Below are 12,872 nucleotides of genomic sequence, written 5' to 3'. Positions count from 1 at the left end.
CTGGCGGACCCGCTGCCCCTGCCCGATGAGATGGACGGCTTTCGCGACCATCTCGACAACCTGCGCTCTCAGCGCGCAGTGCGCCAGACGGAGCTGGACCAGCTGCGCAAGGCCATCAAGCATGGCATGAAGATGCTCGAGCTGATGCCCCAGACCGATGCAGAGGATCGCCTACTGAACGATCTGAGCCACAATCTAACACCAGAGACACTAGAGCGGCTGCGGCAGATGCGCAACAGTTATGCCGGTCATGGTCTTGCTTGGCCATGAAAAAACTGTCAAATGAAACATTTTTAACATGGAACTTTGAAAAAAAAACTTGTATTGGCTAATTCCAGCTGGTCCTTCGGTATTAATTTGTATTAAGTGAAAGCTAAGCAAAAGACAAACGAAATTGCAATTATATATAAATAAATATATGATATATGTATACTTACAAAAACCATTCTGTCGATGGCTTTCTTTGAAACGTAACCCGTATCTGTAGAAATCATTATTGCTGCATCCTGCAAAATCAAATGAAGAATTAGCATAAGATTGTCAAGAATAAATCTCTAAAGGACTTACCCCCAAGTAGACGATTGCGTTGCGAGAACATGTAAAACATGTTTTACCCTAATTCCAAACATATGGCCAAACACGTATCCTTTGAGTATTGAGTTGTGTTAATCGACCATTTTTCATTTGCTTTGCTGAAGTGCGTCCAGTGCGTAGAGTGTAGGTTAGTTTTGCAGATTGGCGTAGAGTGTAAATAAGATTGCAGATTGGCGTAGAGTGTAATTAACTCCGCAGATTGGCGTAGAGTGTAAATAACTCCGCAGATTGGCGTAGAGTGTAGATAAGTGTGCAGATCAGAGTATAAGTGTGCAGATTAGCGTATAAGAAGTATGCTTATACATATGTATATGCTTATCGAAGTGTAGTTTGTGTATAAGAGTCTGGTAGATTGAAATGCGGTTCAATGAGTGTGGACTGGGTAGCTTAAAGTGTGGATTGTGTAGTTTGGAGTATGGAGTGTGGGCTGAATTGTGTGGAGATACTGCGGAATGGATCCATGTTAATATGCCAAAACAAATTTCACTTGTCACTACCTTTTAGCCATCATTGGAATTAGGATTTACGAATAATAATTTTTACACTTGTGATACTTTTCACAAACAAAATTTTTTAACTCGCGTAAACATTTTTACACACAAATTTTTGTACCCAAATAATTTTCATAATTTTTTTTTCCCGAAAATAATTTTTAGTTGTTGCCTGAACGAGAGCCGGAAAACGAATGAAAAATTGTTTGGTTTTACAACTAAGGGCCTGAATATTCCAAAGGGTACAGAATACAGCCTACTGTGATGTATATTTTTTAGTGAAAAATTATATTTGTGGGGGGGGAGGAAATGGGGGTTTGTATTCTAACGACAGCTGCCCCATTTCTAAAGCGCTGTAAGGTGTGGGTACTCTTATGTAAAGCCTTTGCCAAAAGTCTCGTCAGCAGGGTTTTTTTCCATTGGCCGGGGTCACTTGAGAGGCCTCTGTTGATGGAAACCGTCTTCGAGGTCATGTAGGGCTTTGCGGAAACCCAAATTGTTAAATCGCCTTCCAGCATTCGATTTACTACATATCCAAACTTGTTAGGACCGTGTCAGAGATTAGGCTTCTTCTTTTCTTGCATTTTTCTTGTACTTCGCCTCCAAGCGCACTGTCAAATTGTCTTATCTCTTGATCTTCATTTCATCTGCAAGCGAGAGCTTTGCTTCCCGACCGCAATGCACGCACACATACATACACTCTCGCAGTTGCTTTGTGGCTGTCTTTTTATTCCCGATCGTGTCTTTCGTCTGCTCTCTCAGCATCAACAATGCGAGATTGCGAGAACACGAGAGCAGGGAGTTCGGATTCTCGGCAAACGGAACCCATTTGCTCTCTCAGCAACAAAAACATTAAAATGCCATCCACACTCTGCTGACACGAGTGTCTCTCGCTCTTTCACTCTCTCAGGCCACGCTCTCAGCAAATGCGGAGCAAGGAGCAACGAACGGGAGCTTACATTGCTGCCTAGTTTCTGTCTTTGTTTTGATCGGGTGGTTCTTATATCTACATATATACAATTTTTACATAAGGACTACAGATACCCTCGTATACCACAAATTGTTATTTTTTTACACAATGGGCGATACACAATGGCGTATCAATGTAATTGCACTTTTGGAGGCCTGATTCGTGTTCAGCGAGAAAAATCCTATAATCCCAACAGTGTAGGGGATCCTTAAGTGATTTTTTAAGCACCCAGCCCCCAAATTAGCCTTCCCTTTGGCACTATTGTCCATGAAATAGTTAAAAACTAATTTTATTTGCTTAATTGTACGGATTTCATGTAGTTTCTTGTTATGATTTTATTGCATAGCTGTTTGCATCAATAAATTTGGCTGAACCAGAATCCAGCGCCTGGGGCCCCACAGGGATAGCAGCAGGGATAGGAGCAGGGAGTGCAGCAGGGGGAGCAGCAGGGAGTGCAGCAGGGGCTGCAGAACGAACTGCAGCACGGACTGCAGCAGGGTCCACAGCAGGGGCTGCAGCACGGACCGCAGCACGGACTGCAGCACGGACTGCAGCAGGGTCCACAGCAGGGGCTGCAGCAAGGAGAACAGAAAACTATTAAAATTTTTAATTTTGACAGAAAGACCACAGATACCTTCTTGTGCTGCAAATTGTTTTAATTTCCAGCATAAAGTATGCCATGATTTCATCTTCCGCATGGACTATATTTTGTAGGTGCTTAAATCGCACATTTATTTCAGCCAATCTTTGGAGCTCCAACCCTTCGGACTGTTTTGTGAAAAAATAATCTTTTTTTTCCAACTCTTCCAAGCAAAGTAAGCAAAGTCAAAATTCAACTAAAAAAACAAAATTTTAAATATTTTTTTTGGCAGGACAAACGCAAATTACTAAAATTTTTGCTATTTTTTAACCACTTACATAGAACGAAAATTCAACAATATAGATGTTTACGGGAACAGGAATGGAAACAGACTGAGGAAAATCTCATTTCAAATATGCCTGATCTACCAAAGAATAGGGCTACTAAGTTTTAAAAGTTTATTAAAAAGGGAGAGCCGTATCCAAACATAAAATAAGATAACATTTATCTTGGTCTTGCTTGGCCATGAAAAAACTGTCAAATGAAATGAAAATGTCAGCGGCAGTTCTTCAAGGGGTTCTGTGCTTTAATTCAGGGGAAAAGCAACACTGGATAACAACCCTTATAAGCCCCCCTTAAAAATTATGACACAATAATTAAGTGTTAATAATAATCACAATCAGACATCTTTTTTATTATCTCTTTTTTAACATGGAACTTTGAAAAAAAACTTGTATTGTAATTCCAGCTGGTCCTTCGGTATTAATTTGTAGTAAGTGAAAGCTAAGCAAAAGACAAACGAAATTGCAATTATATATAAATAAATATATGATATATGTATACTTACAAAAACCATTCTGTCGATGGCTTTCTTTGAAACGTAACCCGTATCTGTAGAAATCATTATTGCTGCATCCTGCAAAATCAAATGAAGAATTAGCATAAGATTGTCAAGAATAAATCTCTAAAGGACTTACCCCCAAGTAGACGATTGCGTTGCGAGAATATGTAAAACATGTTTTACCCTAATTCCAAACATATGGCCAAACACGTATCCTTTGAGTATTGAGTTGTGTTAATCGACCATTTTTCATTTGCTTTGCTGAAGTGCGTCCAGTGCGTAGAGTGTAGGTTAGTTTTGCAGATTGGCGTAGAGTGTAATTAACTCCGCAGATTGGCGTAGAGTGTAAATAACTCCGCAGATTGGCGTAGAGTGTAGATAAGTGTGCAGATCAGAGTATAAGTGTGCAGATTAGCGTATAAGAACTATGCTTATACATATGTATATGCTTATCGAAGTGTAGTTTGTGTATAAGAGTCTGGTAGATTGAAATGCGGTTCAATGAGTGTGGACTGGGTAGCTTAAAGTGTGGATTGTGTAGTTTGGAGTATGGAGTGTGGGCTGAATTGTGTGGAGATACTGCGGAATGGATCCATGTTAATATGCCAAAACAAATTTCACTTGTCACTACCTTTTAGCCATCATTGGAATTAGGATTTACGAATAATAATTTTTACACTTGTGATACTTTTCACAAACAAAATTTTTTAACTCGCGTAAACATTTTTACACACAAATTTTTGTACCCAAATAATTTTCATAATTTTTTTTCCCGAAAATAATTTTTAGTTGTTGCCTGAACGAGAGCCGGAAAACGAATGAAAAATTGTTTGGTTTTACAACTAAGGGCCTGAATATTCCAAAGGTTACAGAATACAGCCTACTGTGATGTATATTTTTTAGTGAAAAATTATATTTGTGGGGGGGAGGAAATGGGGGTTTGTATCCTAACGACAGCTGCCCCATTTCTAAAGCACTGTAAGGTGTGGGTACTCTTATGTAAAGCCTTTGCCAAAAGTCTCGTCAGCAGGGTTTTTTTCCATTGGTCGGGGTCACTTGAGAGGCCTCTGTTGATGGAAACCGTCTTCGAGGGCATGTAGGGCTTTGCGGAAACCCAAATTGTTAAATCGCCTTCCAGCATTCGACTTACTACATATCCAAACTTGTTAGGACCGTGTCAGAGATTAGGCTTCTTCTTTTCTTGCATTTTTCTTGTACTTCGCCTCCAAGCGCACTGTCAAATTGTCTTATCTCTTGATCTTCATTTCATCTGCAAGCGAGAGCTTTGCTTCCCGACCGCAATGCACGCACACATACATACACTCTCGCAGTTGCTTTGTGGCTGTCTTTTTATTCCCGATCGTGTCTTTCGTCTTCTCTCTCAGCATCAACAATGCGAGATTGCGAGAACACGAGAGCAGGGAGTTCGGATTCTCGGCAAACGGAACCCATTTGCTCTCTCAGCAACAAAAACATTAAAATGCCATCCACACTCTGCTGACACGAGTGTCTCTCGCTCTTTCACTCTCTCAGGCCACGCTCTCAGCAAATGCGGAGCAAGGAGCAACGAACGGGAGCTTACATTGCTGCCTAGTTTCTGTCTTTGTTTTGATCGGGTGGTTCTTATATCTATATACAATTTTTACATAAGGACTACAGATACCCTCGTATACCACAAATTGTTATTTTTTTACACAATGGGCGATACACAATGGCGTATCAATGTAATTGCACTTTTGGAGGCCTGATTCGTGTTCAGCGATAAAAATCCTATAATCCCAACAGTGTAGGGGATCCTTAAGTGATTTTTTAAGCACCCAGCCCCCAAATTAGCCTTCCCTTTGGCACTATTATCCATGAAATAGTTAAAAACTAATTTTATTTGCTTAATTGTACGGATTTCATGTAGTTTCTTGTTATGATTTTATTGCATAGCTGTTTGCATCAATAAATTTGGCTGAACCAGAATCCAGCGCCTGGGGCCCCACAGGGATAGCAGCAGGGATAGGAGCAGGGATAGGAGCAGGGAAAGCAGCAGGGGAGCAGCAGGGAGTGCAGCAGGGGCTGCAGAACGGACTGCAGCACGGACTGCAGCAGGTTCCACATCAGGGGCTGCAGCACGGACCGCAGCAGGGTCCACAGCACGGGCTGCAGCACGGACCGCAGCACGGACTGCAGCAGGGTCCACAGCAGGGTCCACAGCATGGACTGCAGCACGGACCGCAGCAGGGTCCACAGCAGGGGCTGCAGCACGGACCGCAGCACGGACTTCAGCACGGACTGCAGCAGAGTCCACAGCAGGGTCCACAGCATGGACTGCAGCACGGACCGCAGCAGGGTCCACAGCAGGGGCTGCAGCAAGGAGAACAGCCGCCACCACACATCCTGTCGCCGAATAGTCGCCCCTTCTTCACGGAAATAGGTGCCGCTTTTGGTTTTGGGGAATACTTTCTTTGAACTAGAAGAAGAACCTTAAGTTTTGGAGTATATTCCCAAAAAAAAAAATATTAAAATTTTTAATTATGACAGAAAGACCACAGATACCTTCTTGTGCTGCAAATTGTTTTAATTTCCAGCATAAAGTATGCCATGATTTCAGCTTCCGCATGGACTATATTTTGTAGGTGCTTAAATCACACATTTATTTCATTCAATCTTTGGAGCTCCAACCCTTCGGACTGTTTTGTGAAATAAAATTCAATTTTTTCCAACTCTTCCAAGCAAAGTAAGCAAAGTCAAAATTCAAATAAAAAAAAAAACAACATTTTAAATATTTTTTTGACAGGACAAAAGCAAATTACAAAGATGTGCAGCTGGCCTTGCTATCCCTCTGCCACCCTCTGCCCGTGCGGTGGGTGTGGACCCAGTGGCTTCTACGATCCCTGCTTTGGACCCTACAATGGTCCATTCAACTCGTGGTGCGGTGCCAGCGGTCCAGGGTGCTGGGGCGGAGGCTGTTGCTAGTCGGCGCTGGACAGGACAGATCACGCAACAGTCGGGAGGGTTTGAAGATTCAAAAATGCAATAAAAATGCTGTGTTTTAAGTATATTTTTAAGAGATTTTAATGGGTGGGGGCTACAGTGGAGATTGCTAAGGACCAGCCGATTCTTCACTCGGAAAATACCAATTTATAAATATATTTATAGAACGGAATGAAATATATTCCCAGGCCTTCTATTTCCATTAAAGCTAGAACTTGACAGTGTTTTCCATGAATGTAATCCTTTCGTGTCATCAGGCAACCCTTTAAAGCCCCTTCTTTCACTCGTTTCACCTTTTGTGTTGGATTTTTGAACTAGTTTCTGGCTGTGGTTCGTTTGGTTCTCCTGGCTGTGTGTCCTGCTACTAAATTATGTGATGCCTTGATTACATGTTATGATATCCCATAAAGGATGTGTGACTTCTGCTGGTAGTGCAAGTGAATCCAATGCGGGGTCCACTGCATGGTGTGGCTGCTGCTGATGTGATCTGTGGCTAGAGTTCTGTCAAAGCAAAAGCCAAATGTGGCACTGAAGGTGATTAGGAAGGGCTTTAGCGCCTCTATAGAGGCACTGTAGCACCCATCTGTAGCGTTTCAAACCCTAACAAAATCATCCGAAAAGAAGGGCCTTCTGTAATTAAAAAATGTTCAACTGTCAACTAAAAATATAAAACAATAAACAGAAAAACACGAGTTTCCGCTGTCAAACACTGAAAAAAATGACACCTGTCCTGTAGGAGGTTTTTCATTGCATGTGACACTGGAAAACACTCATTCACTCACTATCCAATGAAAAGAGGCTTCTCCTCCCCTGAGAAATCAATTAGTTTGAGGTTTTTCCCCAGAGAGAGAGAAAGAAAGAGGGAAATATAATGATATTTTAATTGAACATATGGATAGGGGTTCTGCGCACCCAAAAGTAGTGGGGAAAATGAGGCATGAGGCCTGAAGGAAGGCATCCTTTTGCCTCTCCGAAGGCTTTCAATTGCTAATTAATTCATATGTGTGTGTGCGGTGTGGTGTGCGGCTTGGTGTGGTGTCAAAAAGTTTATGTTGTGCTCTAATTAAAAGTGTATGTAGGAGAGTGTACACTGTACACCAGCTAAATCTAATTTGCACATTTTCGCACTTAATTCACACGAAGACGAAACAGGCTGAGGCAAAAACATGGCACTTGAGAGGCAGACGACAGACGACAGACGACAGCATTGGCATGCCCCCGTCGCAGGCACCAAAATGTGCGGCTAATATCCTTTCATTAATTCAGTTTGTGTCTCTCGTGTGTTTGTGTGTGTGTCTCCTGGAGGCGCTCCATGTGGCAAATGGATGCATACGCATTAATTTCCGCTTTGTCTTTCACATTTTCCCTTAACCATGCGCCTCCCTGCGCCTCCTGCGCCCCCAGCGCCTTGTGCTATGCGGTTCTTGACTTAATTATTGACTTTAATGATACTTTCCTGAGACTTTCGAGAGGGCTTAAAAAATGGTTTAAAAAAGGGCTGACATCTTGTGGGGAAATTTAATTAAAAGTAGCTGCCAGTGAGGGCATACACAAGTCAAACAAAATACTCAAAATATCCACCCTTGTGCCAAACAATTTGTCAACGATATGGTATTATCAAAGATTGCTGATTGAAATTTTCGCTGGCTGCAAGATTGCAGGAAGATTGATTTGCAACAGCAACAATGTGGCGGCACACACAGATCCAAAGAATGTTTGAGCACGAGAGAGAGAGCACGGTCTGCAGTTGAAGATGAAAATGATTGATTTGCCATAATGCCAGAAGGCAGGACCAGGGAGCTGTGTCTCTCTCTCTTTGCAGAGTTTCCCCAGTGTCTGTTTCTGTTGTTGTTTTAAAAGTGAATCAGGCAGCAGGCAGCAAGTAGTAGGGGGGAGGCGAGGGGCGATAGCTAATCATCAATCAATCATATTGCCACGGGGAATCGCTCTGTATGCCTTCCGTGCATAAAACAAAAGCCAGAAAATGCGCTCTCTCAGAGTTTTGATCCTGTAAAGTATGCCCTGCCATGCCATCGGTTTGTCTTTGGCTTTTCTTGTCTTTCCTCGAGCTGACTGGCTGGCTGGCTAGCGAATTTAATTTCATCTGCCAATCAGCATTTGTTGCTGTTACCTTTGGGCCGGGGGCCAGACTTTAAAGCGGCCCAGCCAAGGGAATGGGCTAACAAAAGGTCAGAGACGTATACCAGAGTCGAAGGTTGGACAATGGAAACGCTCTGCTTTAGAGAGTAGAGACTCCGAAAAACTTGGGCAAATTGATTGTAATTGACATTTATTGGACAGCAGACGGGGCTGACACACAATTTGAGAACCCGTTTTTTCGTTTTTCCGTTTTTCCGTTTCCCCTTCCCGCACCTGAGCTTTGCCGTGCAATTGGAAAGACAAAGAAATCCAGTGCAGTAACTCTTATTTTGGGGGGGGGAGGTGGGGACTTTTATTTGAAATATTTTTTGAATGAATATATACGTATATCTCTTTCGTAGTGATCAGACGTGTTTTTGTTTTGCGCTCCGCATTTTTTTCCTTTTGTTTTGAATAAACAGACTGGCAAAAACCCTCTAGCTGAACCCTCCACGAGGGTGCCGGCTGGGCAATGGACACTGCATTATCCCGGGCGAGGATAATGCACTGTCGCTTGCCTTGCCCGGGGTAATGCAGTGTCTAGCTAAGGCTATAGTCCATCGTCTTCCCGATCTAAAGTCGGGGGAACTGAACCAAGACCATGGCTAGAGGTGCCTGGCGGCCAGGCATAAAACGCTAGGGGGTGGTCCCCCCGAAAAACATTAACCGGTATGGACCTTCGGGCCAAATATGGAGGTAGATAAGGAGCAAACACGGGTTGGGATGTCAACCCAAACGTCGGTGGAAAGCGTGACTGCTACCACCGGCGGGCACGGGGAGGAGCAATCCTCTCTGCGTGTCGCCAGTGGTCACACCTCGGGCATGGCGGGAGCAGGTCATGCCAGTTGTAATACTACTGCCACAAAAACGACGCGTTGCAGAGTGAGCCGCGCGAGTGCCGTTGTCGATGCAGACTCGGACCTGGAGAGCGTGCTATCCCTTAGCAAGACCGAAGAGGAAAGCCTTCTCCGCTCGCCGGAACCAGGTACCAGCTCCCTGCGTAGGGAAGGGCCGAAGCGTTCTAGGGAGGGGATGAAGGCAAAAGCTCAGTATAAGGCGGCTCTCAAGTTACTGAGCCGGCTCCAGGGCAAGGCGGATATCTCCCAAGAGGAGAAGTCCAAGCTAGCCTGGGCTGAGCAACGGGTACAGGAGGGCCGCGAATACTACGCGCAGTTGCCGCAGATGAAGGCAACAAACGGTGGATTCGCCAACAAGGTGGAGGAGATGTTGGCCACCAAGAGGCAACGCTCGATCGAGAGTGCTGCCAAAGACACTCCGGCGAGCAAGCGGCAACGCGGGCCCAAGGTGGCCACCCCCCAGCCGAAGACGAGGAAGCCGAGGCAGAAGGCCATGAGCGAGGTGTCCAAGAGACATCTCATTGTGGCCTTGATCGATCGCAGCGATGAGAACGGGAAGATGACGGCGGCGCCGTGGAAGTTAGTCCACGCGCAGCTCGTCGAGGCACTGTTCTCGCGAATGGAGGAGCGCTCCCATGCCCACGTTCGATGGAGCGGGATGGCTGAACGGGGTCAAAATGTAGGTAGCCCACTACCCAACGAGGGGGGCCAGCACGTGATCCTCCAGATCAGCAAGGTGGCGGAGGACATCCTGTATCCCAAGTTCGGGAAGATGGAGTGGGGCGTAGGTAGCGTATACCTACGGCTGAAAAAGCGCCACCCCGAGGATAAAGATGCGCACACCCTCCAGGCAGGCGAGGTCGAGAAGGACCTAGGTCTGGAGACCATAGTGGAGGCCGCCCAGGGTCTTGCGCTGGACGACTCGGAGGAGGAGGAAGACGGTGACGGTGACCTGACAATCATAGCCAACCCGTCGTGCGAGGTTGAGTTAGCCACCCATGACACTAAGGGTGCTGCAACTCAATCTCCATAAAAGCAAGGTAGCGTCGGCGGAGCTCCTCATTGCCATGGGGCAAGGGCCCGCCGACATAGCTTTAGTCCAGGAGCCGTGGATTGCGTCAGGCAACTCTGTGGCCGGACTAAAGTCCTCAAATTACAGCCTTCTCTACTCAACATCGGTAAGCAGGAACAGAACCGCCGTACTCGTACGGAAGGGAATCCATGCTCATCTTATGTCTCATTACAGCACGGATGACCTGACGGTGGTGATGCTGGAGAGCGAGGAAAAGCGCCTAATGGCAGCTTCCTGCTACATGGCACACGACAGGCCCGCCCCGCCGGAAGAACTTAGGAGTCTGGTGACAGAAGCCGGCTCCAAAAATCTCCAACTCCTCATCGGTGCAGACGCCAACGCCCATCACAATGTGTGGGGAAGCCCTGACACCAACGATAGAGGTGAGTCACTCCTAGACTTTATCTTATCCACTAACTTAGATGTAGCAAACGTGGGGGAGGAACACACCTTCGTGGGTCCCACCTCGTCAAACGTGCTAGACCTAACTCTTATCACGGGAAAGAGTACCTTGGTATCTGACTGGAGAGTCCTCGAAAGACCATCCTTCTCAGACCATAAGTACATTCAGTTAAAGTGCGAATTCAAACACTCTTCGAAGATAACAGTCTATAGAAACCCCCGAAACACAAACTGGGTAAAGTTTAAAAAGACTGTTACTTCGAAGCTCGCGAATCCGGGCTCAGTGAAATCCGCGGAGGATATAGAGAATGCCCTAAAGACCCTATCCAACGAGTTACTGAACGCCTACCATGTATCGTGCAAACCCTCGAGAACGAAGATGAGGTCCAAGCCACTCTGGTGGAACCGAGATCTCTCTCTCCAAAGGAACAACCTCAAGGAATTCTTCAAGATCGCCAAACAAGCGAACGAAGAGATTGTCAATGAGGAATATAAAATCCTACTTAGGAGCTACAAGAAGGAAATACGTAAGGCACAAAGGAACTCGTGGAGAAACTTCTGCTCCAACATTGAGAAAGTGCCCGAAACCGCTATGCTCCGGAAGCTGCTCTCAAAGCAGCCCACAGTACAGAGCCAACTAAAACTAGACAACGGACAGTGGACAGAGGGCAGTAAAGAAGCCCTAACAGCACTAATGGAGGCGCACTTCCCTGGATGCACCGAGGTCACTGACGCCAAGGAGCATCAGGACCTAGCAACTGAGGAACAGCACCCCCCAATAGGTCTGTTAACCACTAAGAGAATCCACTGGGCCATAGACTCCTTCGCGGCCATAAAAGCACCAGGACTGGACGGGATATTCCCAGCCATGATGCAGTTGACCAAAGAGGTTATTAGCCCATGGCTCTTCGCAATATACTCAGCATGCCTAAGTACAGGCTATATGCCCATCCAATGGAGAACCTCGAGAGTTGTCTTCCTCCCTAAGGCAGGAAAGTGCAGCCACGTGAGTCCCAAGGATTACAGACCGATAAGCCTTACCTCCTTTCTACTAAAAACACTAGAAAAGCTGTTGGATTTACACATCAGGAATGAGGTAGGGGGACTGATGTCAATAAACCAACACGCCTACACCAAAGGGAAATCAGTGGAGACGGCACTTCACTCGCTAGTAGCCACCATCGAGAGCGCCCTTCACAACAAAAAGTATGCTTTGGGAGCATTTGTGGACATCTCAGGAGCATTCAACAACGTGGCAACAACCGCAATAACAAGTCGCCTAGAAGCGAATAACATACACCCTGCAATCAACGTCTGCATCAAAAACCTCCTAAGTTGTAGACGGGTGCAATCGGAGTGGGGCACCGCTTCCATGGTAAAGGGGGCACACAGAGGCACACTACTGTGGAATTTGGTGGTCGACGACGTCATTAAGAGATTTGAAAGGAAGGCCCCAAAAATAACAGCTTATGCAGACGACATAAGCATACTTATTACGGGTGTATGTCCATCGACCCTCAGCTCCTTAATGGAACGTACACTCAGGGAGATACGTGAGTGGGCGGAAGAGGTAGGACTCAGTATCAACGCGGACAAGACGGACCTCATCCTCTTTACCAAGAGGTACAAGGTACCGATATGGACCCCCCCGAAGATCAATCAAACTAGGCTAACCCCAAAAATACAAGTCAAATACCTGGGCACAGTACTGGATAGTAAACTGGCATGGAAACCCAATGTATTGGAAAGGGTGAAGAAGGCCACCATTGCGCTTTATGCATCCAAGAAGATGCTCAGCAGCACATGGGGCCTATCTCCGGCTCTGATGCATTGGATTTACATCTCGGTGGTGCGACCAACTCTGCTGTATGGAGTCTTAGTGTGGTGGCAAGCTACTGGAAAGAAAACGTATCATAAGCTTATGGAAAGGACTCAGCGACAGGC

The 12,872-nt window shown here is 45.6% G+C and overlaps 2 protein-coding genes and 1 long non-coding RNA gene across 8 annotated transcripts; 1 reads left to right on the top strand and 2 right to left on the bottom strand.

Moving 5' to 3' along the window:
• Nucleotides 1-239: 239 nt before the first annotated feature.
• On the bottom strand, nucleotides 240-4,320 carry LOC108163303. Of its 5 annotated transcripts, none has more exons than XR_004472700.1 (9): nucleotides 4,108-4,306; nucleotides 3,613-4,055; nucleotides 3,483-3,551; nucleotides 2,974-3,418; nucleotides 2,690-2,891; nucleotides 1,092-2,627; nucleotides 568-1,039; nucleotides 438-506; nucleotides 240-373 (listed from the first exon to the last, which is right to left on the bottom strand). It is a non-coding gene; the product is annotated as an uncharacterized LOC108163303 (long non-coding RNA). The 5 variants fall into 5 exon arrangements; XR_004472702.1 differs by having other exon boundaries at nucleotides 1,092-2,567; XR_004472701.1 differs by having other exon boundaries at nucleotides 2,690-2,858.
• Nucleotides 2,848-6,525, top strand: LOC108163304 (male-specific sperm protein Mst84Da). 2 transcript variants are annotated; one of them, XM_033392605.1, is made up of 2 exons: nucleotides 2,848-2,870; nucleotides 6,262-6,525. In XM_033392605.1, the coding sequence occupies exon 2, from the start codon at nucleotides 6,282-6,284 to the stop codon at nucleotides 6,438-6,440; it is 159 nt and encodes a 52-aa protein (XP_033248496.1). In that variant the 5' UTR covers nucleotides 2,848-2,870; nucleotides 6,262-6,281; the 3' UTR covers nucleotides 6,441-6,525. The 2 variants fall into 2 exon arrangements, with proteins under 2 accessions (XP_033248496.1, XP_017154006.1); XM_017298517.2 differs by lacking the exon at nucleotides 2,848-2,870 and adding an exon at nucleotides 6,109-6,201.
• Nucleotides 5,337-6,108, bottom strand: LOC117185888. The gene is made up of 2 exons (XM_033392603.1): nucleotides 6,021-6,108; nucleotides 5,337-5,947 (listed from the first exon to the last, which is right to left on the bottom strand). The coding sequence occupies exons 1-2, from the start codon at nucleotides 6,082-6,084 to the stop codon at nucleotides 5,421-5,423; spliced, it is 591 nt and encodes a 196-aa protein (XP_033248494.1). The 5' UTR covers nucleotides 6,085-6,108; the 3' UTR covers nucleotides 5,337-5,420.
• Nucleotides 6,526-12,872: the final 6,347 nt, after the last annotated feature.

This window comes from Drosophila miranda, chromosome 4 (genome assembly GCF_003369915.1).
Source record: "Drosophila miranda strain MSH22 chromosome 4, D.miranda_PacBio2.1, whole genome shotgun sequence".
Classification (NCBI taxonomy): Eukaryota; Metazoa; Arthropoda; class Insecta; order Diptera; family Drosophilidae; genus Drosophila; species Drosophila miranda.
This window is presented reverse-complemented; position numbering and strand designations above follow the sequence as displayed.

Bases quoted from the DNA above. Each gene is read 5' to 3' on its own strand.
- LOC117185888 (XM_033392603.1), bottom strand. From the start codon at position 6,084: ATGCGGAAGCTGAAATCATGGCATACTTTATGCTGGAAATTAAAACAA. The intron at 5,948-6,020 runs GTATCTGTGGTC...CCAAAACTTAAG, and splicing joins ACAATTTGCAGCACAAGAAG to GTTCTTCTTCTAGTTCAAAG.
- LOC108163304 (XM_033392605.1), top strand. From the start codon at position 6,282: ATGTGCAGCTGGCCTTGCTATCCCTCTGCCACCCTCTGCCCGTGCGGT.